Source organism: Pseudorca crassidens, chromosome 3 (assembly GCF_039906515.1).
Source record: "Pseudorca crassidens isolate mPseCra1 chromosome 3, mPseCra1.hap1, whole genome shotgun sequence".
Lineage (NCBI taxonomy): Eukaryota > Metazoa > Chordata > Mammalia > Artiodactyla > Delphinidae > Pseudorca > Pseudorca crassidens.
Window position 1 is genome coordinate 47,145,785 of NC_090298.1, and position 24,650 is coordinate 47,170,434.

The following is a 24,650-nucleotide window of genomic DNA, read 5'->3' on the forward strand; positions in this document are numbered from 1 at the left end:
TATAGATGCTTGGATGAATGCAATTGCAGATAAATCATAAATACAATTTTAATGTAATTTACTGATTGGACAAACACATATTTTCATTACTAGAAATTAAGAGGGAAAAAACCCACAATCCTGTTATTCAAAAATATCTAATTATTTTCATATCGCTTTCCAGTTCTTAGACACATGCAGGCATATATTTTGCAGTCTGTAATTTAAACATGGAGATGTACTTATGTATTTTTCTTTTCTTCCCAAAAGTTCCCAAGGTCTTCCACGTTACTATATAGTTATCACAACGATCATCTTAATGACTAGATAATGGTCCATGAATGTGAATTTTCATTATTATGCATTCACTGTTTTGCCACTGCAAAGGATATCTTTCGCTTATAGGGCAGTTTTATAGAAACACTTAAACCTAAAATCATTAGCCCTAACCTCAGCTTTGCCAGTGGACACTGAACAGAACATGCCAGAAATTAAAAACCAAAATAAGAAGGTAAAGATTCTATGTAGTCTTTATTTGTTGTAATGAACCAACAACAATCTGAAAATCAATCAACCTTCACATTTCTTTTAAGACAAATGAAGCCCTCTCTGTGTGGGTATCTTTGGAGTAGAATTAAAATCCTTTGCTAAGGCATTTATGACATACTCCACAGTTGCTAGTCACAGATACTACTTCAGGTGGTGAGGATTAAAACAAACAAAAATGACCCATAGGAGAGACCAGAATAAAAAAACTGTGTTTGCAGAGGCATTATATCAAGGTTTTTAGTCCCAGGATTTAACCGTGCAACTCTCATCATACAGTTTTGAATTAAAATTACCATGAGCATTGTTTTCTCTAAGATAAAGTCTGCAAGTAATACATTACACCCAAGTTAAGAAAAAACCATATGCATGTGCCTTTGTGTTCTTTCAGTAGAGTCACAGTAGTCTCATTTACAGAAGAAAGTTTTCTACAAATAGAATTTGTCCACATAAAATTCACTTTTATTCTAGATTTTGCTCCTACAACTGGCAGCATGATGAACTGGAACAGTACTTGAATCCCAGAAATAGTATTTAAGAATATTTAAGAAAGTAGAGTTGTTTCAGACAATGATCATTTCTCAGGAAGGAAATTCTCAAAAGAAAAACCCAAACGCTAATTAACACCTAAGTTGTTATTATAGCTGGCAAAATAGAGTTAAATATTTAAAAACACAACAGTTGAAAATAAAATAATACTCTGACTAAAAAGATAATACACATGAAAAAATCAGATCCTTCTCCATATTCCACAGACGGTAATAAATCTAGGACACAGCTGAGGAGCTTGAGAGATGCAAAATTTCCCACACCAGAAGTTGCTGCTGTTTCCAACAGATGATGAAAGTACTAGGAACCAAAGGCTACCAGTGTAGACCTACTTATCTGGACTAGAATAATCCCTGTGGGCTTTGTAAAAGACTTACTTATTAGGCTACACTTCTGCCTCCCTGAATCTGTCAGAGGACAGCTGGACCAATTCTTGAAAATGTTTTGAAATTCAGCTCTAATTCAGAGAACTACCTGAGATAGATAATTTCTCCTCTGTTCCTTATCCCTCTATTGCTCTATGATTTCTCTTTTCTGTCCAAAGCCCCTCTCTGTTCTTCCAAATTTCTTAGTTAGGTCTTCCGGAACCCTTTTTTTCCTGTGGTAAACAGACTGTCCTTCATCCTCCCCTCCCCTCTGAAGAGCCACCCACATCCTACCTTCCTTCAAACATGGCCCTTTGCTGAGGACATCACGGCCCTGTAGTGAATTGGAGGGGAGGCTGCTCTTGTTCTCAGTGCCCTGATCCTCTTCCTGAGATGGGGCTGGGGCTCTCCTAATTACTCACATTAACTTACTGGGCATTACTCCTCTGTCCTCTTGCAAAACCTCTCTTTTGGCATCAATGCCAATCAACTCTACTTCATCACTGACTTCTGCCAGTCTCCCTGGTCTCTATGTCTCATTTATTGAAAGCTGCCCACCTTTTTAGCAATTTCACATCTTGATCCCTGCTGCTATCCTGTGTGACTTCAGTGTTGTTGTGGAAGGGTTACCTCATGCCCAGATCTCTCAATTCTTCAACTACTTCTTTCCCACTGCAGTCATTCTCTTCCCTGGACACCCGCTAACATCTTGAAAACCACCTTAAATGACCTAACTTAAATCAGAAGGCCCAAACATCCTATCCTTCAAATATAACCTCCTAACTTTTCAGCTTGTTCAGTTATTCTAATCTCACCGCTTTGACATCATAGAGCCCGCTAGAGATCTCAACCCTCTCTATATCTGTACCTTCTTACATTCACTCAGTTCCATACTCAGCTTAGGTGCCACGATTCATCACTTCTTTCACTATCTTTCCAAACTCTCAAATCCCTTTCCCAGTTTTTCTTACCTTGCAACCCCACTTTCCAATTTTGAATCAATTGGACTATTTGCTTTCTCAGTGCCTATACCTTGGGTGCTCAGCACTCCTGGAGAATATTCCAAACCCTCACATATCAGTTACCTGAAAAATTAATAATAATGATTATCAACAATACCTACAACATGGCCTATTGGTCTAGCCACGCTCTGAATGCATACATCCCGCTTTCTTTTGTCATTGGACTTTGCTGTTCTCTCTGTCTGATACCATCTCCTTTAGGTCTCAGCTTAGGTGTCAGTTCCTCATAAGCCTATGCTAACTTGCTCCCCTATTATCCTGCATTACTCTGCATGTCCTCAGTCATATATGTGCATTATACCTAACAAATGGGATTGTAGTTGTCTGTTTTCTTGTTTGTGTGCCCAGCTGAATTCTAAACTCTATGAAATAAGAGACTGTGTTGGTCTTGGTGAGCCTCCCATCTCCAGTTCATAGCTCGGTGTGTAGAAAAAATAGACACTTGTTAATGGTTGAATGCATGTGTACATGAATGCATGAATACATAACTGATACATGATGGAGGAGATGAACATTTTCACCAATATAACATGCAGTTATTCTTTTTTATTTATAAAATTTAACTTGATTTTCTAATATGTGTGGAAACATACAACTTTAAGAAATAAAGTTAATCTCAATTAAATAATATTGGAGAAATAAGAAGGTCAGAGTCCCATGTTAACAGGAGCACAGAACAGTTAGTGGAGGAGGAAAGAAAGAGAACACTCCTAAAATATATGACTAAAAAATGGAAAAGGTCCAGAGAGTCAATGGTAAAGTATATTTCTGTATTCTAAAATGTGTATTCTAAATCTTATTTGTATATTTTAAATTATATATTTTAAGTTTATTATTTATGTATACTAAAGTTTTGAGTTTCTATGTATAGGTTCCATACAATGAGGGTGTGTGTGTGTGTGTGTGTGTGTGTGTGTATTTATTATGGCATTAAGCATTAGTCACATTTTTTTAGGAATCATGTTGGAATAAAAATCAGAACACCCTGAGGTAAATCCCATTTGGAAATGCGGGCAAAGGTCTCACCTTTCCCAGGCTCAGAGCCACCAACTTTAGGGTAAATGATGCTATAACCCATCAAATAAAGTCAATCCAGATATGTTAAATAAACGACATCAAACAACTAAATGGCATACTGTTTTGATTGAATTCCACAGATTTGGAATATGTCTAACAATGCTTAGCTCCACTTAATTCCTTTGAAGTGGATAAAAGATTCTAAATGAGTGAGATAAATTGGCATAGTAAATAACACCTAAATCCTAAACTGTTAGAAAGAATTCTAACCAACTAGCCAGGATTTTCAGCAAAACCAACAATGACAAAAAAGTGTGTTTAACACAAGAGGTCATATAGTTTTCTCATAGTTCTTTTTCTGTACACAATTTTATTTTAAAGAAATCTTTTTTCCATTTTGTGGTGCTCATTTGTAGGGGGAAAGAGTTTGCTAACTTCATCTTTTCCTGAATTTCAGCTGAATGCATTTTTCTTGTTTTATTCTTCTTGAACTGATACACTTTGTCCAATATGAAGTGTAAATTAATGCATACATTTATGGAGCACATAACAATTAAACAAAGGCCATTCAATCAGAGTGCTTTCACCTACTTTCTTTCCCCACAAACATGATATTGCAAGACAGAAGAACATGACTTTGAAAGAACTGGAAACTCTCCCCAAACACTTCAGTGATTATGTAAGGATGGTCAAACAGGGTAGTGTTTGTGGAAAGGCAGCTATCTGAGGAGCTGAAACATGATGATTCTCAGGTGGAAATAATTAAAGTGTTTTTATTCAGCTCTGCACTCTGCCTGCCACAGTATGGTGTTCTTCGATCACTTTTCATGGTAAATTAAATGCTTCACCAGGTTCATTTTTAGAAAATATGGGATCTCTAACCAATCTATACCATCAAACAAGTAAAGTTGAAATAGAAAAGTATGAAAACAGGGACCAGGTGCTCCGGTGTGCTAAACGCACAAGTCACCACTCCGTTTAGTGTTTTTATGAACATGGGAGCCTGGTGAGATAGAAATCTTTGATTACAAAAGTAAACCCTCCCCAGTACATGTTACTTTACTGACATACAAATAGAGATCAAAATACTGTGGTATGGTATCAGTCCATTTGAGTAACCTTAATTAGGATGCCAGAGAGTACTATGAGAATGAAAAGGTACCACAGTAGTCTGAAAAAGAAATGAGAGTTTGATAATTAACGTATTATTTATTTTAACCAAATTACCATTTATTGGAAATCTTTTTCATTCATTGGAAATATTTTTACTTTCTGGAAATTTAGGGCATGACAGGTACCATAAAACACTCAGAGTTTCTGTGATGTGTGAGGGAAAACTGTCAGCATTATTTAGTTGTTTATCTTAGATTAGATTCAAGATGTCATTTACCAAGATATTATATAGCAAAGTGTTCCATCACTCTTAGAGTCTATGTTAATCTTGAAACTCAAAAGTTTCAAAGCAAAGTAAAACTTGATTCAATTAAGTAAGAGTAAATGCTATAGAAATGAGTCTTGTGATGTTCTGTGGATATTCCGAGAAGTTTTGACAAACACTATACAAATAAATTGCATTTAAAAAAATCAAAGACAAAGGAATCCAGTTGTTTTATTATTTTTTTATATAGCATGTATCTTTACGATTATTGCAAACATTGCCTCCTTATTACTCTGCAACGATTACTTTTAAAACCAAATCCAGCTCAAGAACACGGTATTTCTGAAGGGATATTTTATAATCACAGTCAGGTGTGCCCATTTTCAATTTCAGAAACCTTTGCCTACTGGGTTATAGATCTGCCACATCGCTTTCAGCAAGAACTTCTCAGATAAATATCTTGAAACTTGAGCATATATCCAATATGAAGGTGCAAGTCTCACGGGTTCACCATGAAATATAACTCTTTAGCTTCATAAATCCTTATATCCACAATACTTCAAATCTGAAATGCCCACTGTCAATGTCTTCTTAAGTTAAAAGGATGAAATTTGAAAAATCAAATGTCTGTTTTAACCAAGCTTCTGTTTCTCTTCATTTTATTTTGTTTGGATTTTGATTCAGTACCAAAATGTTGAAAATTAGCTTTTTTATGTTCACACTAAGGCACCGTGTGTACTCAAGAACATTAGATGATGGGCAGCTGATCAAAGAATCCAAAGTCTAACTGGCATCTGGGACCAGCTCCTCTGTGAATGGCACATAACTCAAGGAAATATTTCTGGAAGATCGTTATAATATGAAGCCTTATTTGACTAAAGTAATCCTTCCTCCTATGTTGGGGAGTTGATTTTTTTCCCCAAGTGACCATTTCTTCCTTTAACTTCTTTTCATTTTCTTTTTTTTATAGGACATAGTAATACAAATGCACACAGTGTACTTCTCCAGACAGGTAATGGGGCACTAGTGATGAGAAAGTGTTTTGTAATATTCTTCACCCACATGTATCCCTGAATATACATCCATCCAGAGGTGTGTCATCCTGTCACAAGAGGACAACTTACTCCTTGGCTTTTATTTTATTATAGCTGATGCAGCAGTAAAACACAGGTAGAGAGATTTAGCACTATCTCTAAAACACAGGTGGAGAGATTTAGCACTATCTCCTGTTACTCTCCCTCTGCTGCCACAATCTCCTACTTGTGTGCAAGAAGCGTTCCATGTGTGGCAAGCTAAACCCTCCTCAGAGTATCTGGGGGGTCCATGGATTACCCAGGGAAAGTAAGCCAGTGCCAGAGTTGACGCCAAGGGGAGCTCCTAATTCCTCCAGAGAATTCTGACCAGGTAACTATGTTGAAGTCAGCAAGGGTTATTATAGAAGTGAAACAAGGAGGAAGTAAGGAATGAAGAGGACCTCTGATCTCATTCCAAACATAACTGAATAATCTTTGAAAGCAGGGCATGTCTGTGGACTGATGCCAAAAGCAAGACCTAGACTTCTTAACACAAATGTGACAGGTCCATAATAATCTTAACTTTCTGAACCAGGAACAAATTTCTGGTTGCCTCCTAAATCTGCTAGAACACCCATCTTTACCCCAAGAGTTATTAATAGAGGATCTTTGAGGCCAATTCTAACAAGGAAACTGATCAAAACAAACAGGATTTGCTCCAATATTTTTGCAAATAAGTGTAGCAGTAGCAGTAGTGGTTATACAGTAAGTAGCTATAACATGCCAAAAGAGTACCAAGTATTTTATCTTCACAATAAAACCATGAGGTAGGTACTCTCATTATTTTTATTTTTGCCCTTTAGAAATTAGAAACTTGGAGTGGTAAGGAACTTTCCCAAAGTCAGATAGCTCGTAAGTGGTGATGCATGCAAGACTCAAGTTCAGACCACCTTATCTGGAGTCCCCACTCTAAACCACTTACTACTCTGCCACTGTCTACCATGACATTGCCTTTTCATTCTCAACTTTTCTGTCTGCCCCCTTAATGCTTGGATGTCCTATTTGCCACCATTCAATATTCAAGGGATCAACTGTTCTTTTCTCTCAGGACAATTGCCCTGCAGGTTAAGTGTCATCCTTGTTACCTCCTTTGCCCTTAGCAAGCTGCCTCCATTTCCCCCTTTCCATTTTCTTCTCCACCCTGCAAACTTCACTCTTTTCCTTTTCACTGTTTTTCCCTGTTTTCTGCCCATCCTCATTTCTCTTTTCTCCAGCCTAATTCCACTGCCATCTCACTTATCCTTGTTTCCCTGACCGTTCACTGTGACACTTTTCCCTACACACACCATATTAAAAGTAAACTGAAAATAAAATTCAAGCCATGATGTGAGAGAAAATATTCATTTACAATACAAACAAAAGACTCATGTTTAGGATACAGAAAACCCCCAGAAATCAATAAGTTAAAAAAAACTGGATAAATATTTAAATAGGCATAGCACAAAAGAAGATATACAGATAGCCAATAAGCATATTAGAAGGTAAACAATATTTCTACTCATCAGAGTAATGTAAATTAAAACCATAGTAAGATACTGCTACACATTCACTAGAATGGCTAAAATGAAAGGACTGAGAATACTAAGTGTTGATAAGGATGCAAAACAACTGGAACTTCCACGCATTGCTAGTGGGAGGATAAAATAGTACATCACTTTGTAAAATTGTTGGACAGTAGTAAAACTAAATATATGCTTACCTACAACTCAGAAAGAAATTGTAGCCCCAGGAATATAACCAAGAGAAATAATTGCATATGTCCACAAAAAGACTTGTATAAAACTGTGCGTAGCAACTTCATTCATAATAGTTCCAAACTAGAAATACCCCAAATGGCCACCAATGAAAGCGCATAGATAAATTATGTTATATTCATACAATGGAATACTACACCACAATAAAAAAGAACAAACTATTGATACATACACCAACACTATAAATATCAAAAAACATTTTGAGTGATAGAAGCCATACACAAAGAGTATTTACTATATGATCCCATTTATATGATGTCTAAGAAGAGGGAAAACTAATCTTTAGTGACAGAAGATAGGAAATTACATGGTGATTACATGAGTATACAAATATATAAAATTTATCCAGATGCATACTTAAGATTTATGTATTTTACTGCATGTAAATTATACATATATAAAAAGTTTGTAAGAAAGTAAATGGATAGAAAACTGTTTAGGATAGAAATATAGAAACCCATGACATTCCAAGTTCTTGCCAAGTTCATAACATTTCAAGACATTAATAGATGTCTCTCTTACTTCAGTAAGAGTCAATAAACAGCCACGAAGCCTGCGTCATCCTATCCTATCCTATATGGAAAACTAACTGGTGGGTGAATTCAAGGTTCTGGGCATCCCGGGCCTTACAATTCTGTTTTGTGATCACTGAAAGTTTCAAAATGTTGCTAAATCACAACACACACAAGCTGACACCTTAGGCATCCTCAAAGAGAATTGTTAAATAGTGGACATTTGAACACATTCATATTGCCTGGTTAAAACAAATCCAAGTAGAATTGTGAAAGTATTAATTTTAAAAAGTCCTCTTGAACTCAGGCTCTTGACCCAGGCACTTCATGAGGAAGTTAACAGCTGGCATACATAACATTCATTTTTGCCCACCAACATTCCCTTAAGAAACCACATCATGGCTTTCTAAAGGGGTAACACAAGTCTCTAGACCCACTGTGTAATACTCGACAGAGCAAGTGTCTGCTGTGCTGATATCCCAGAAGAAAGAGCAAAAATAAATAAATAAATCCAAAGGGCATGAAAAGTCTTCTTTCTCATCAGAGATTCACAATTGCCAACTAACCTTTAATGACGGGAAATGGGGCTGTAGAAAACCTAGCTAAAATAGTCTAAATTACCCATTAGCCCTTTCTGATAGCTGTGAAGGAATCTTGTATTCTTGGTTAACTGGAATAGCGACAGAATGTCATCCCTAACTTTACCATTTGCTTACCTTCCAAAGCTTAGATAGTCCAGAAAATTATACTTCTGATTTTTACATTTCTCAGATACTCAGTTGACAAATACATATTTTTTAGACCAAATGATCAATTATTTATTCACTTGATTCATTATTTCTTTCTTTTTTTTTTACATCCTTATTGGAATATAATTGCTTTACAATGTTGTGTTAGTTTCTGCTGTACAACAAGGTGAATCAGCTATATATCCTCGCCCTCTTAAGCCCCCCTCCCACCCTCCCTATCCCACCCCTCTAGGTCATCACAAAGCACTGAGCTGATCTCCCTGTTTTATACAGCAGCTTCCCACTAGCTATCTATTTTACAGTTGGTGGTGTATATATGTCAATGCTACTCTCTCACTTCGTCCCAGCCTCTCATTCTCTATGTCTGCGTCTCTATTCCTGCCCTGCCACTAGGTTATTTTTGCTTCAAAAGATAATAGGTTTACTTCTTCTTTTCCAATTTGGATTCCTTTTATTTCCTTTTCTTCTCTGATTGCTGTGGCTAAAACTTCCAAAACAATGTTGAATAATAGTGGTGAGAGTGGGCAACCTTGTCTTGTTCCTGATCTTAGTGGAAATGCTTTCAGTTTTTCACCATTGAGGATGATGTTTGCTGTGGGCTTGTCATATATGGCCTTTATTATGTTGAGGAAAGTTCCCTCTATGCCTACTTTCTGCAGGGTTTTTATCATAAATGGGTGTTGAATTTTGTCAAAAGCTTTCTCTGCATCTATTGAGATGATCATATGGTTTTTCTCCTTCAATTTGTTAATATGGTTTATCACATTGATAGATTTGCGTATATTGAAGAATCCTTGCATTCCTGGAATAAACCCCACTTGATCATGGTGTATGATCCTTTTAATGTGCTGTTGGACTCTGTTTGCTAGTATTTTGTTGAGGATTTTTGCATCTATGTTCATCAGTGATATTGGCCTGTAGTTTTCTTTCTTTGTGACAATAGCCCGGAGATGGAAACAACCTAAGTGCCCGTCATCGGATGAATGGATAAAAAAGATGTGGCACATATATACAATGGAATATTACTCAGCCATAAAAAGAAACGAAATTGAGCTATTTGTAATGAGGTGGATAGACCTAGAGTCTGTCATACAGAGTGAAGTAAGTCAGAAAGAAAAAGACAAATACCGTATGCTAACACATATATATGGAATTTAAGAAAAAAATGTCATGAAGAACCTAGGGGTAAAGCAGGAATAAAGACGCAGACCTCTTAGAGAACGGACTTGAGGTTATGGGGAGGGGGAAGGGTGAGCTGTGACAGGGCGAGAGAGAGTCATGGGCATATACACACTAACAAACGCAGTAAGGTAGATAGCTAGTGGGAAGCAGCCGCATGGCACAGGGATACTGGCTCGGTGCTTTGTGACAGCCTGGAGGGGTGGGATGGGGAGGGTGGGAGGGAGGGAGACGCAACAGGGAAGACATATGGGAACATATGTTTATGTATGACTGATTCACTTTGTTATAAAGCAGAAACTAACACACCATTGTAAAGCAATTATACCCCAATAAAGATGTTAAAAAAAAAAAAAAAAGATAATAGGAATCCCTTAAGGACATCCTTAGTCTTTGTTTCTGCCACTCTCATCCATGGTTTCTCCTGGCTGCCTTCTGATACAGACAAGTCACTCTTGTTTCATCTCTCTAAAAGACAAATTCTTTCCTCCAAGATATTGAATAAATTTGTAAATGGTAAGCACTGTTTTGCTTATACTTGAGTCTTAGATCCTTGATTAAAAAGGAAACAAACTCTGAACCAAGTTAAGTACTATCATACAGACAATTCTGAACCTCTAAGTTCTTTGGCACTTGGAGGCTATTTGCTTTTAGCAACACATTCAAATTTAATTAAATAAGCTTAGCTTTTACCTGAGATTTTTAATTATATGTCTTGCCTAACTACACAGAGGCATATTAAATATACTGCATCAGTTTCTTCTAAGGGCACATGATATAACACCAGCTTTGAAAAAGAAATCATGTTTAGCCACCAAATTTTTTGAGGTACCAAAGTTAATTGAATACAACACAGGCTTAAATTAGTTCATTTTAATTTTAATTATAACTATAATCCCTTCTTCCTCAAAGGTAGAGAAAGCAAGATAATGATTGTAAGATAAACCTGCTGTGCAGAAAAGCGTTTATACTAGGCCTGCAACTGTTATCATTAGAAAAGCCTGTTGGAAAGGTGAGCCCTTAGCTGGCATCTGTGAACTTGGATTTCAGGAGGGTTCCCACCGTTCCCTAACTGGTAAGAGTGGCCAACTGCCTAAACTCGTTGTGTAAAAAGTGTGGTTTATGCTGAACAACTGATTTCCTTCTGGGAATCTGGAATTTAGGCACATGCTACGAAGAGGGTGCCCCAGTGACCACCCCCCAATAAAAATTCTGGGCACTGAATCTATCTTTTATTTTTAATTTTTTTTTATTGTGGTAAGAACATTTAACATGAGATCTACTCTCCTGACCAAATTTTAAGTGCATAATACAGTCTTTTCAACTATAGCCACAATGCTGTACAGCAGATCTCGGGAGCTTATTCATTTTGTAATTGAAACTATATGCCCATTGAATAGCAATTCCCCATTTCCCCTACCCCCAGCCCCTGGCAACCTCCACTCTACTCCGTTTCTATAAGTTTGACTCTTAAATACCTCATACACACACTGAGTTTTTAATAGGCTTCCCTGGTAGAAGGCTTCCCTGGTGAACACACTTCACATGTGTTGTCACAACTCATTACTGGAGGAATTAAGTGCATCCTGTCTGATTCTACTGGGAGAAGGAACTCTTGGATGCTCATATCTGGTTTCCTCCAGATTTTACCCCATGTGCCTTTCTCTTTGCTGATTTTGCTTTGCATTCTTTTTCTGTAATAAATCCCAGTCACGAATACAACTATTTACTGAATTCTGGGCTCTCCTAGCAAATTAATCAACATAGGGGTGGACTTGGTGACCTCTGACACACCTGGCAGTGAATCCTGTTCTCTACACAGATGAAGTGGTATTGACGCCGACGAGGGGAAATTGGATTTCTGAGACAGTATTTTTCAAAGCATGCTCAGATCAAACTGCCATATAAAATTCCCACCTGATTTAGTGTGTCTGATCAACAGGTGTACAGTCTTATTTATATACATGGTTCATCCCAAGGAAAAAAAAAACCAACGCAAACACATCACATACGTAATTCCTCTTTCCATCGCTTCAAAGTAAGAATTTGTTGTCTTCTTACTTACCTAGTAGTGGTTTCCTCATAACTTTTAATAACATAGGTGCTTTGAACTGGTCTTTAACAATTCAAACAGATAAATTCAATATCTTAGATGACAGTTACTGCTGAAATTTTTTCTGACCACAACTTTTCTAACAACTTTTAGGAAAATCCAAAAGATACCTCTCTAGACATACATGCCTTGAACTTGGCAGAGAATGAGGGAGCATCACATTTTCAGCATAACAAATTGCTCTGTTCTTGTAATCCTAGTAAATGCTCAAGAGACTGCCTATGTTCCACTGGTTTCCTCCTCTCTTCTTAAAATGCAGCTGAGCTGGCCAAAAAAACAAATAACAGATGTGCCCACTATCCTCACTTTCTTTGACAATATTTTATCTAGTGAATTGCTATTAAAGAGTAAAAATTCCATTGTAAACAGTAGAAAAAGAATAAAAACATAAATACTCTGCAAAGTAGGAACTAGAAATATTACATTTGTAATTGGAGGCCTCATTGCATCTGATTCTTCTATACATACTAATGCAGAATAAAACTGCCTTGTGCTGGGAACTGAAACAGTATTCTGGTAAGCAACACCTGAAAATGTCAAAGGCCAAATTACTAGGCTCATGACTATAACTGCATATTTCCTTTAATTCTAATTACAGTACAATCTATTCTTGATTCCAAATTTGCTTTGCATCGATAAACATTGCCTACCATTTCCAGATATGTATGCCTACATGGTAATTTGTCCATTAGTTCTCATTTGTTAAGAAATGTTCTATTAAATTACCTATGACCAAGATCAATTTCCAAGTCCAAGTCCCCTTCTTCAGATACTCATTATCATTCATCAATACCTTTTCAAGTCCTCCTTGTAAAATAATTTCACTAAAACGTCCCCTCCTGCAGAGATTGCAACATTACCTGAGAAAAAAAAATCACCCTTCTTTCTTTTGGCTCTAGAAACCCCATTTTCCTTCTGCTCAAATCAAGCAATGAGCCACAAAACTCAAAAGATCACAGATAACCATCACCATCTAAAATACAAAATGGGGAAATGTCGCCAAGGTCACTCACCCACTGGAGTCCGCGGAAGTAATAGCAATCAGGGGTAGAATCTTCAGGGGGAGGCTGGTTGGCCTTTGAGTGTTCTCCAATTCACTTTTCAAGTCAGCTTGTTCCAACTGTCTAAAGGCGAGAGGGGGAAGCTGGACACTGCGGCAAGAAAGTCTCCGTACAAGATAGGGTTCCATTCCTCGCAAAGGGTCTTCCTCTTCATTAGTGGAATGCAGTGTTTCCTCAGAGGCCTAAGACAAAAGTTCAAGAAAGTTCAGTAATCAACAAAAGTCCCATGATTTATCATTACATGATGGCTTTACACTTTTGGAGAAAGAAATTGAGGGAAAATTATACGTGAAAAATGCTAACTAGAAAGCAGTGATATTAACAGAAAAATATTTGGTGAAAAGACTACAACTAATAACTGAAATCTAGAGTTATTTTAAAAATAGTAAAGTTGTTCACCAGTATATTCAGATATGGCTTGGTTGTTAACAGTTAACTGACATTTCCAATAATCTTAGAATTTATGAGTTTTGTGCATGAATTCTATGAAATCAAGGGTAAATCAAAACATTTTTCTACGAAATATGAAATGAATTGTGGAAATTTCATATATATATATGTGTGTATATATATATATATGTATGTGTATATATATATATCTTGACATATTACATACCCATAAATACATGAAGAAAGAGGAAGAAAATGAGTCCTTTTTTTTCTTCATAATTAGGACCATATTTGTAACATATTTTCATATGTCACTTGTTACTCAGATATTCTTTACAAAGTTTTATGATAAGACTTTGTGAGGGGAATGAAAAAAAAGACATGAACATCTGAGTACCAAGTAGAAATATATTTAAATCACAGCTGAATTTTGCGAATAGAAAATTTAATATTTTGACTCTAGTTGAAAAAATATACTGCTACATAAGTAATAATTATTTCCAAGTGGTTGGAAAGTCTAGTCTGGCAACGTTTATTATATCCATATACACAGAATGATAGAGCCACCAAGTGTTATCAGATAACACAATGAGTTTTAGAATCCTTGCATTGCCACTTTGCCAGTTGTGTTTGTAGAGTGTTGCTTAATCTAAGTTTTCTGTTTCTTTACCATAAAAATGGAAATAGATCCATCGTCTCTGCAGCACACATTTGTTGGCCAAACCTTTGCTTTTCTATCTCCGTGTGAGTGGCCCTTCTCCCCTCTGAAGTCCCAAACCACTATCCTCCACACCCTGTTTGTTCTTTAGGAGCCAAAGTGGTGTTTCAGGGAGGGCTTCGGTGAGTGACTCTGTTCTTTGGGTGGGTGGCCAGGCAGGGTCTCTCCCATGGACCAGTGTGTAGGGGAGCAGAATTGGCCACCCTCAACTGTGTCTCTTTGGCATATTGTTTGAAGTGGTTATCTCCTGAGACATGGAAAGGGCTCTGGAAACTAAGTAGGAGTTGCCCTTTCCTAAAAAACCTTTCCATTGGTAAGGGTGATTCCCTGTCAGGATGGAGGATGACCCACCCATTCCCCCCCAACACACACAAAAATGGAAATAATATTTACCCACAAGAATTAAATGAGATCATGAATGTAATGTGCATAGCTCATTACCTGTTATGTGATAAGCAGTCATGGCAATTTCCTTTCCTTCTGAGTTGTACAAGTGAAGAAACTAGCCCAGAGAGGCAAAGTACTTTCTCCAAAATTAGCCTGTTGGCTATAAGTTAAAAGTGCATTGACTTTGCAGAGTCCAGACCTAGCTTAGAACCTTTGTTGAACTTCTTACTATACTACCATCTTTGGGCAAGTAACTTAGGCTCACTGAGATTGGTTCTCCACTTGAACGCTGAGGATAATAATAATATTTACTTCTCAGGGTCATTGTCTGGATCAGAGATACAAAGTGTATGAAGTATTAATAGATGGCCCACAGTTTGTACTCAACAAAATGGCAGCTATTATTATTATAATCCAGGCTAATTCCCTTTATCTTTTCATAGCACTATACTGCCTTTGATACTTCATTCATCCATATTTTTTTCCAAAAACAGAAAATTTGTCTTTTTCTGATTTATAGCTTGAAAAATGTGAAAGGACATCCAATGGTGGACTTCTATTCAGCCTTGGGTTTTATTGTCTAATTTCATGGATAAATAGAAACAAAAAAGAAGGCACCCGGAAGGTAAAGAAGACGTCAAAGCTAAACGCAAAGTTTATTTATTTCAGGTCCTAGATATGAAGATCTAGATTCTGAGAATCTGTGCTTTGAGGAATCTACTTGCTTTGTAAAACAATATTAGTAATAATAGTGGCTTTAAAAAGCAGGACATCCTGCCACTTGAGACAACATGCATGGATCTTGAGGGCATTATGCTAAGTGAAGTAAGTCAGACAGAGAAAAATAAACCCTGTATGAGCACACTTATACATGGAATCTAAAGAAAAAAACCCAAACTCATCAGATCAGCTTTGTGGTTACGAGAAGTGGGCGTGGGGGAGGGGAAATTGAATGAAAGGGGTCAAAAGGTACAAGCTTCCAGTTATAAAATAAATAAGTACTAGGGATGTAATGTATAGCGTGATGACTACAGTTGACATGGCTGGATGGTATATACGAGAGTTATTAAGAGAGTAAACCCTAAGAGTTCTCATCACAAGGAAAAAAGTATTTTTTCTTTTTTTTTGTATCTACACAAGATGATGAATGTTAACTAAACCTGTGGTCATTGTTTTACAATATTTTTAAGTCAAATCATTATGCTGTATAAACGTATACACTGCTGTATGTCAATTATATCTCAATAAAACTAGAAAATAGTTTTAATAATAATGACTAATATTTATTGAGTCCTTATCAACTGCTGGGTTTACTTAGTGAGTGCTGTGCTTTTCATATATCACCTCATTTAATTTTCACTCAAGTCCTCGGGGTAGGTTCTATTACTTTTCCCATTTCACACATAAAGAAACAGAGACCTTTATCATCACATGCCCTGGTCACACAGCCACGTGGTTAGTAGGGTAACCAACATTCCTGTTTGCCTGGGCCTTTCTGCTTTTAGGACTGCAAGTCCCATGCTCAGGAGAACCCACCAATCCCAAGCAAACTAGGATGACTGATCACCCTACAAGTCAAAATCCAAACCCAAATCTATTTTAGTTAAACCTGAAACTAATAGCTACTCTGTACTACCTCTAACAAGTATGGTCCCTGGCAAGGTGCATACTTCCAGAAAAGAATTGAACACATAGTAATTGACCATAATTTAATATGCCTCACATTTTTAAAAAAATGAACAGAATTGAGCCCTACATAAACAGTGGAAATTAGTTGAGAATCCTTGTTGATTAAGTCAGGAGACAGAGATCTAGGCCTGACTCTGGCACTAATTACTTATGTGGTGTTGAGTCATTTTACCTTTCTGGACTTTAGTTTCCTTAGTCATACAATCAAGAGATTGTACAAAATGAACCTTAAGGCTACTTTCAGCTCTGAAATACTCAGATTTTATAATAGCCAGTGGTAAAATCAATGCTTAGTGAGATGGCAAATATATATAATAAAGGGAAAACGTGTGCACATGTACCATTCTTAGCTTTTAGTTTGAGAAAGTGAGCCTCTATGTGCTTACAACGTTCTGTGTGTTCGTTTAAGGACAGAATTGCAAACTACAGCCACACTCTGGGACTGCTAACAGGTCATGATTTGCCTCACGTATTTCTCAAGAGAAGTTAATGAATGACTTAAGTGTGTAGACATCCTTCTTTGGGACAAACGTGGAAAAGAAGAAAAAAAGATGAGTCTAGCAGAGCTAAACACTGAATGTAGCTGGCCAAAGTTAATATCTTTTTATAAAGATAGCATTGTAACTGAAGGAATGCTTTCTATAACCCAGGTCATGTGATAAAAGACTTAAGGTTTGTGACATTCTCTTTTAGATAAAACCACCTCAAGAGGTAACTTCTGAGAGAACAACCTCTATTAAAAATAAAGTGTAGTATTTTTATCTTGATAATAAAAATGATAAAGCTATAGATGTCTATATCCTAACATTCCATTCAAAAACAGCATAACAAGTGGCTTTTAAAAAATTCCATATCAGTGTGTATCAATGATATTTTAAAAAGAAACAGAACTTTACCTGGTAGAAGGTGATAGGTTAAATGGCCTTATTTTGGAAAGAAATGTAAAAATGATCACCAGGACAATATGTATTTCATGTTATTGTAGGAAAATGACATTTTTACAAGGGTCAAGGGAAAAGACAGTATTTATAGCATCTCTAAGCTGTTATTTCTCAAAAAAGTGATGCTCAAACTTCCTGCGTGAGAATCGCAGAAGGTACTTGCTAAAATTCAGACTCCCAGGCCCTATTCCAGATCTGCCTAATCAGTATCTCTATTATTAGGGCCTGGGAGTCTGAGTAAGTCTCCACTATGGTTCTTATGTATGCTTAAATTTGGGAACTAATGGTTTTGACATTTTAGACATGGTCCAATAAGATGGTCTGGCAAAGACTCAATAACAAAAAGATTTCACTGCAGCTTATTTATGATAAAGAATAACCAGATATAATCTAATTATTGTACTGAGGGATTGGCTTAATAAATTTTGATACATCATATTATGAAATACTATGAGGCTGTTAAAATAATGCAGAAGAATATGTGATTATGTTCATGACATAATGTCGAGTGGGAAAAACAGATTACAATGTGATCTAATTTTTGTAAAACAACACTAAAACAAAAACAAACACCAAAACATATTATATTTATAGAAAAATTTTAGAAAGATATATCCCAGTTCTCTAAAATGGCTTTCTCTAGGTGATGGTGTTGGTGGTGATTTTCACATTGTTGTTTATTACTAGTTCCTATATTCCCTATAAATTTGTACTATTTTGAGTTTAAAAGTACAATAAAAGTCATAATAAAAAAATGAAACTACATTGAACTTGCTATTGATGGGACTCAAAAATATCTCACATTCAGCTTCAAGATATGCAATATCCAAAGAAAAAAGACACTAAAATATTTGAATGAGTTTAATGCAAACCTGTTAATTTGTAATAAAACAAAATTCTCTTTGGTAACTAACCAACTTACTTGGAATAGTTGACAGAAAAATAACTTGAAAGTAATTGTTTTCACTGTTAGGACAAGTGCCTCCCTGAAATACATACCTAAAGAAAGCAATCCCTCAATGATTAAGAGTTACAACGCATGTGTGAGTGTTAAATATGTTGTTGTGTTGTTGCTAGAATCATTATTATTGCTGTTTTCTTCAGTCTCCATGAAGGATAGTTAATTAGTTTCTTTGTTCTCTTTTTCTTTCCCCTCCCAAAATAGATTGCAAGCCACTTAAGGCCTTTAGTGCAGGGACATACATATAACTGGTGATAAATAAATTGCTGTGCTGTTGATAATCTCGGGTTTTTGATATTTGTTTCATATATATGTATAAATATTTTACACATATATATGAAATTTTCTATAGAGAAATTATTTTAAAATATATGTGAATGTACATTGGCATTATAGCAGAAAATGTTTCTTTCTGAGCACCAGCTAGACCATATTTCCAGATTCCCTTGCAGGTAGATATAGGTACATCAATGGCATTACCTTATATGCAAAGGATTACAGGCTAAGGAAATGTGCCATTTTCCAGCTGTCCCATAAAAACTGTGGGTACAATCCCTCATTCCTCTCCCCCTCTGGAACTCCTTACTGGATACTGAAGATGGTGAAGACAAAAGATGGGAGATACCATGGTTTCTAAGTCACTGTTCAGAGGAGAGCCACTTGAATGCTTAATTTGGGCCACATGAGCCACAAATAATTTTCCATTGTGGAAAGGCACTAAAATTTGGAGTCTCCTTGTTACAGCTAGTGCTGTATTATATATATAATCATATCTCTACTCTTTGAGTTCAAATTATCTTAATTATAACATCATTCTTTTCTGGGTAATTCCTTAATTAGGTATTCATTGAGCATCTACTACCTTGGAAATGTGTGTGGGGTGCTAGAAATACAGATGAATGAGATACTTCCTTTTTCCTTAAGTACTCATTATTCATGTGGAGAGAAAGATAAATATAATAGGTCTTCACCAATGTGTGATGAAGAGCTGTAACAGAGGACTTAGGGCTCTTTAGGAGTGCATCAGTAGGATGAACACTTTTGTGAGTGAAAGAGGGCGCTAGCCAGAAGTGACATCAACCAAAGGAGAAAACTAGGACTGTCTCAGGCAAACTAAGCGGTATGACTACCTCGTGAATCAGGCATTTCTTTTTGGTTCCTGTCTACTTCTCCAATCAGTTCTGTTTAGTCTCGTTGATGGATCCCCTGTTAACTGTCTCTTGAATCTAGACACTCTCCAATGAGCTATCCTCAACCATTTCTCTTCTCACCCTACACACTACTGGTTTGAAACCTCAGGAGCTTCCCAGGTGAAATCTGAACCTGGCCCCTGTACACGAGGGCAAGAGAGGCCAAAGAAAGAGGCAGGCCACTCCAGATCAGTAGGTGACAGAATTAATAAGGAAGGGAACTTACATACAGGTTTGTCTTGGGCGGCCGCAAGGCAACTAGATCTCGGCACGTGCTGCCAGAATCTGAAAAGGTTATATAGAGGCCTTAACTGGGTTCAGTTATGTATACTCTCCAGGTGAACTCAACAACACATTGTTCTCTCAAGCCTGCATCTTCGAAAACTGCTCCTACTAGGAGAATGGTGGGCAGAACATTCCATGGACCAGGGAGGGGGTGAGCAGCTTCTGATTACCTGGGTCCAGCTCACAGGTCAACTGGTGGTCAAGTTCTCTCAATGACCTCCTTTAACACACTCATGTTGAAAATATTATCCAAGACAATGAATACAAATAAATTCTGCCTTTTTATTTATGACCCCAAGTCAGCTTTCAGCCTTCCAGTTGTAGTGAAATGATTAATTCCTGTGTCATTCCATTTGTTAGCTTGGACACATCTAGAAGGAGAGGAGCATGCCATAAGAACTATTGTACCTCCAGTACTCAGCCAGTGCCTGGGACAATGTATATGTATAGCTGATTCACTTTGTTATAAAGCAGAAACTGACACACCATTGTAAAGCAATTATACTCCAATAAAGATGTTTAAAACAAAAAACACATGCAAAATAAACCTTGCTGAAGGCATGAATGAAGAAAACAGACAAACTTGACTCCATTTTCTCAACTGTAAGAAATCAGGAAATGGAGAAATAGTATTAGATATTGGTATTACTAGTAATGTTCTGTTTGTAATTACTAATGTAAGTTAGGTAGAGGCTGCAGCCCATACAAGGAATTTCTTTTAAAATTTCAGGATATGAGCCACTCAGATTGCTTTGGTCTATTCCCATGTTTGAAACTTCTTTCAAATATAGATTCATTATGATAAGCATTTTCACCTAATTTTTAAAAAAACTAATAAAAGATTTCAGGCACTCAGTGCTCCACAGTACCTATTCTGTGCAGCGCATTGTAGAAGTTAGCAAGTTAAATACTGCATGAATTTTCAGGAGGAAGACAGAGTAAGCTGAAGATTAGTTTTTATAACTTCCAATGTTACGATCCTTGCTGCTGTCTAATTAGTTTCCTAATTTACTCTGAAAAAGTAGTTTCCCTGGGCCTGAATTTGTAAACAAGACAATTTTTGAAAATTGAACCAACTCTTTAAGAACTAGGGTAAAATTTAATAGGTTATATTGAAAAGAATTGAAGATTATATTCAGAATCTAAAAGAACTATATACAATGATAGACATTATGTGTATGTATATATATACATCATAGACATTGTACGTGTGTGTGTGTATATATATATATATATATACATAAATTCTGCTATGTCTCAATGAATTGTTCACAATATACTAAAGCAATAATTGAAAATCTGCCTTAAAATTCCTCAGCCTTATGCTAAATATTATCCCCTTATCTCATTACTCATTTTATATATATATATATATATATATATATATTTTATCTTAAAATCCAATGCTAAGCTCGCTCAAATAATCTTATAGGAAACTCACAAGTCAAGGCAATAAATGTAAATACCTAAGTTCTTTTAATTCAGAAAAGAGCATTCTGAGTACAGGAAGATGGCAGAAGAGTAAGACGCGGAGATCACCTTCCTCCCCACAGATACACCAGAAATACATCTACACGTGGAACAACTCCTACAGAACACCTACTGAAGGCTGGCAGAAGACCTCAGACCTCCCAAAAGGCAAGAAACTCCCCACATACCTGGGTAGGGCAAAAGGAAAAAGAATAAACAGAGACAAAAGGATAGGGACGGGACCTGCACCAGTGGGAGGGAGCCGTGAAGGAGGAAAGGTTTTCACACATTAGGAAGCCCCTTCGCGGGCGGAGACTGCGGGTGGCGGAGGGGGAAGCGTTGGAGCCACGGAGGAGAGCACAGCAACAGGGGTGTGGAGGGCAAAGCGTGGAGATTCCCGCACAGAGGATCGGTGCCGACCAGCACTCACCAGCCCAAGAGGCTTGTCTGCTCACCCACCGGGGCGGGCGGGGCTGGAAGCTGAGGCTCGGGCTTTGGAGGTCAGATCCCAGGGAGAGGACTGGGGTTGGCGGCATGAACACAACATGCAGGGGGCTAGTGCGCCATGGCTAGCCGGAAGGCAGTCTGGCGAAAAGTCTGGAGCTGCGACAGAGGCAAGAGACTTTTTCTTCCCTCTTTGTTTCCTGGTGCGCGATGAGAGGGGATTAAGAGCGCTGCCTAAAGGAGCTCTAGAGACGGGCGCGAGGCGCGGCTAATAGCGCAGACCCCAGAGACGGGCATGAGACGCTAAGGCTGCTGCTGCAGCCACCAAGAAGCCTGTGTGCGAGCACAGGTCACTATCCACACCTCCCTTCCGGGGAGCCTGTGCAGCCCACCACTGCCAGGGTCCCGGAATCCGGGGACAACTTCCCCAGGAGAACGCACGACACGCCTCAGGCTGGTGCAACATCCCGCCGGCCTCTACCGCCGCAGGCTCACCCCGCATCCGCACCCCTCCCTGCCCCCCGGCCTGAGTGAGCCAGAGCCCCTGAGTAAGCTGCTCCTTTAACCCCGTCCTGTCTGAGCTAAGAACAGACGCCCTCCAGCGACCTACACGCAGAGGCGGGGACAAATCCAAAGCTGAGCCCCAGGAGCTGTGCGACCAAAGAAGAGAAAGGGAAATCTCTCCCAGCAGCATAAGAATCAGCGGATTAAAGCTCCACAATCAACTTGATGTACCCTGCATCTGTGGAATACATGAATAGACAACGAATCATCCCAAATTGAGGAGGTGGACTTTGAGAGCAAGATTTATTATTTTTTCCCCTTTTTCTCTTTTTGTGAGTGTGTATGTGTATGCTTCTGTTTGAGATTTTGTCTGTATAGCTTTGCTTTCACCATTTGTCCTAGAGTTCTATCCATCCGGTTTTTTTTTTTCTTAAAAAATTTTTTTTTCTTAATAATTATTTTTTAATAACCTTATTTTATCTTGCTTTATTTTATTTTATTTTATTTTATTTTATCCTCTTTCTTTCTTTCTACTTTTTCTCCCTTTTATTCTGAGCCGTGTGGATGAAAGGTTCTTGGTGCTACAGCCAGGAGTCAGTGCTGTGCCTCTGAGGTGGGAGAGCCAACTTCAGGACACTGGTCCACAAGAGACCTCCCAGCTCCACATAATATCAAATGGCGAAAATCTCCCAGAGATCTCCATCTCAACACCAGCACCCAGCTTCACTCAACGATCAGCAAGCTACAGTGCTGGACACCCTACGCCAAAAAACTAGCAAGACAGGAACACAATCCCACCCATTAGCAGAGAGGCTGCCTAAAATCATAATAAGTCCACAGACACCCCAAAACACACCACCAGACGTGGACCTGCCCACCAGAAAGACAATATCCAGCCTCATCCACCAGAACACAGGCACTAGTCCCCTCCACCAGAAAGCCTACACAACCCACTGAACCAACTTTAGCCACTGGGGACAGACACCAAAAACAATGAGAACTACGAACCTGCAGCCTGCAAAAAGGAGACCCCAAACACAGTAAGATAAGCAAAATGAGAAGACAGAAAAACACACAGAAGATGAAAGACAAAGATAAAAACCCACCAGACCTAACAAATGAAGAGGAAATAGGCAGTCTACCTGAAAAAGAATTCAGAATAATGACAGTAAAGATGATCCAAAATCTTGGAAATAGAATAGACAAAATGCAAAAAACATTTAACAAGGACCTAGAAGAACTAAAGATGAAAGAAGCAATGATGAACAACACAATAAATGAAATTAAAAATACTCTAGATGGTATCAATAGCAGAATAACTGAGGCAGAAAAACGTATAAGTGACCTGGAAGATAAAAGAATGGAAATAACTACTGCAGAGCAGAATAAAGAAAAAGGAATGAAAAGAACTGAGGACAGTCTCAGAGACCTCTGGGACAATATTAAACGCAACAACATTCGAATTATAAGGGTTCCACAAGAAGAAGAGAAAAAGAAAGGGACTGAGAAAATATTTGAAGAGATTATAGTTGAAACCTTCCCTAATATGGGAAAGGAAATAGTTAATCAAGTCCAGGAAGCACAGAGAGTCCCATACAGGATAAATCCAAGGAGAAACACACCAAGACACATATTAATGAAACTGTCAAAAATTAAATACAAAGAAAACATATTAAAAGCAGCAAGAAAAAAAAAAAAGCAGCAAGGAAAAATAACACACAAGGGAATCCCCATAAGGTTAACAGTTGATCTTTCAGCAGAAACTCTGCAAGCCAGAAGGGACTGGCAGGACATATTTAAAGTGATGAAGGAGAAAAACCTACAACCAAGATTACTCTACCCAGCAAGGATCTCATTCAGATTTGATGGAGAAATTAAAACTTTTACAGACAAGCAAAAGCTGAGAGAGTTCAGCACCACCAAACCAGCTTTACAACAAATGCTAAAGGAACTTCTCTAGGCAAGAAACAAAAGAGAAGGAAAAGACCTAAAATAACAAACCCAAAACAATTAAGAGAATGGGAATAGGAACATACATATCAATAATTACCTTAAATGTAAATGGATTGAATGCTCCCACCAAAAGACACAGACTGGCTGAATGGATACAAAAACAAGACCCATATATATGCTGCCTACAAGAAACCCACTTCAGACCTAGAGACACGTAGACTGAAAGTAAGGGGATGGAAAAAGATATTCTATGAAAATGGAAACCAAAAGAAAGCTGGAGTAGCAATTCTCATATCAGACAAAATAGACTTTAAAATAAAGACTATTAGAAGAGACAAAGAAGGACACTACATAATGATCAAGGGATCGATCCAAGAAGGATATAACAATTGTAAATATGTATGCACCCAACACAGGAGCA

The 24,650-nt window shown here is 37.6% G+C and overlaps 1 protein-coding gene across 11 annotated transcripts in view; it reads right to left on the bottom strand.

Annotated features, from left to right (window-relative positions):
• The window catches only part of PDE4D (phosphodiesterase 4D), a 1,449,034-nt gene that overhangs the window by 936,096 nt on the left and 488,288 nt on the right, over positions 1-24,650 (bottom strand). For all 11 annotated transcript variants that reach the window (XM_067730739.1, XM_067730741.1, XM_067730740.1 and 8 more), the window contains one exon: positions 13,250-13,479. In XM_067730739.1, the coding sequence (XP_067586840.1) occupies positions 13,250-13,479 (230 nt within the window). The remainder of the gene's footprint in view (positions 1-13,249; positions 13,480-24,650) is intronic.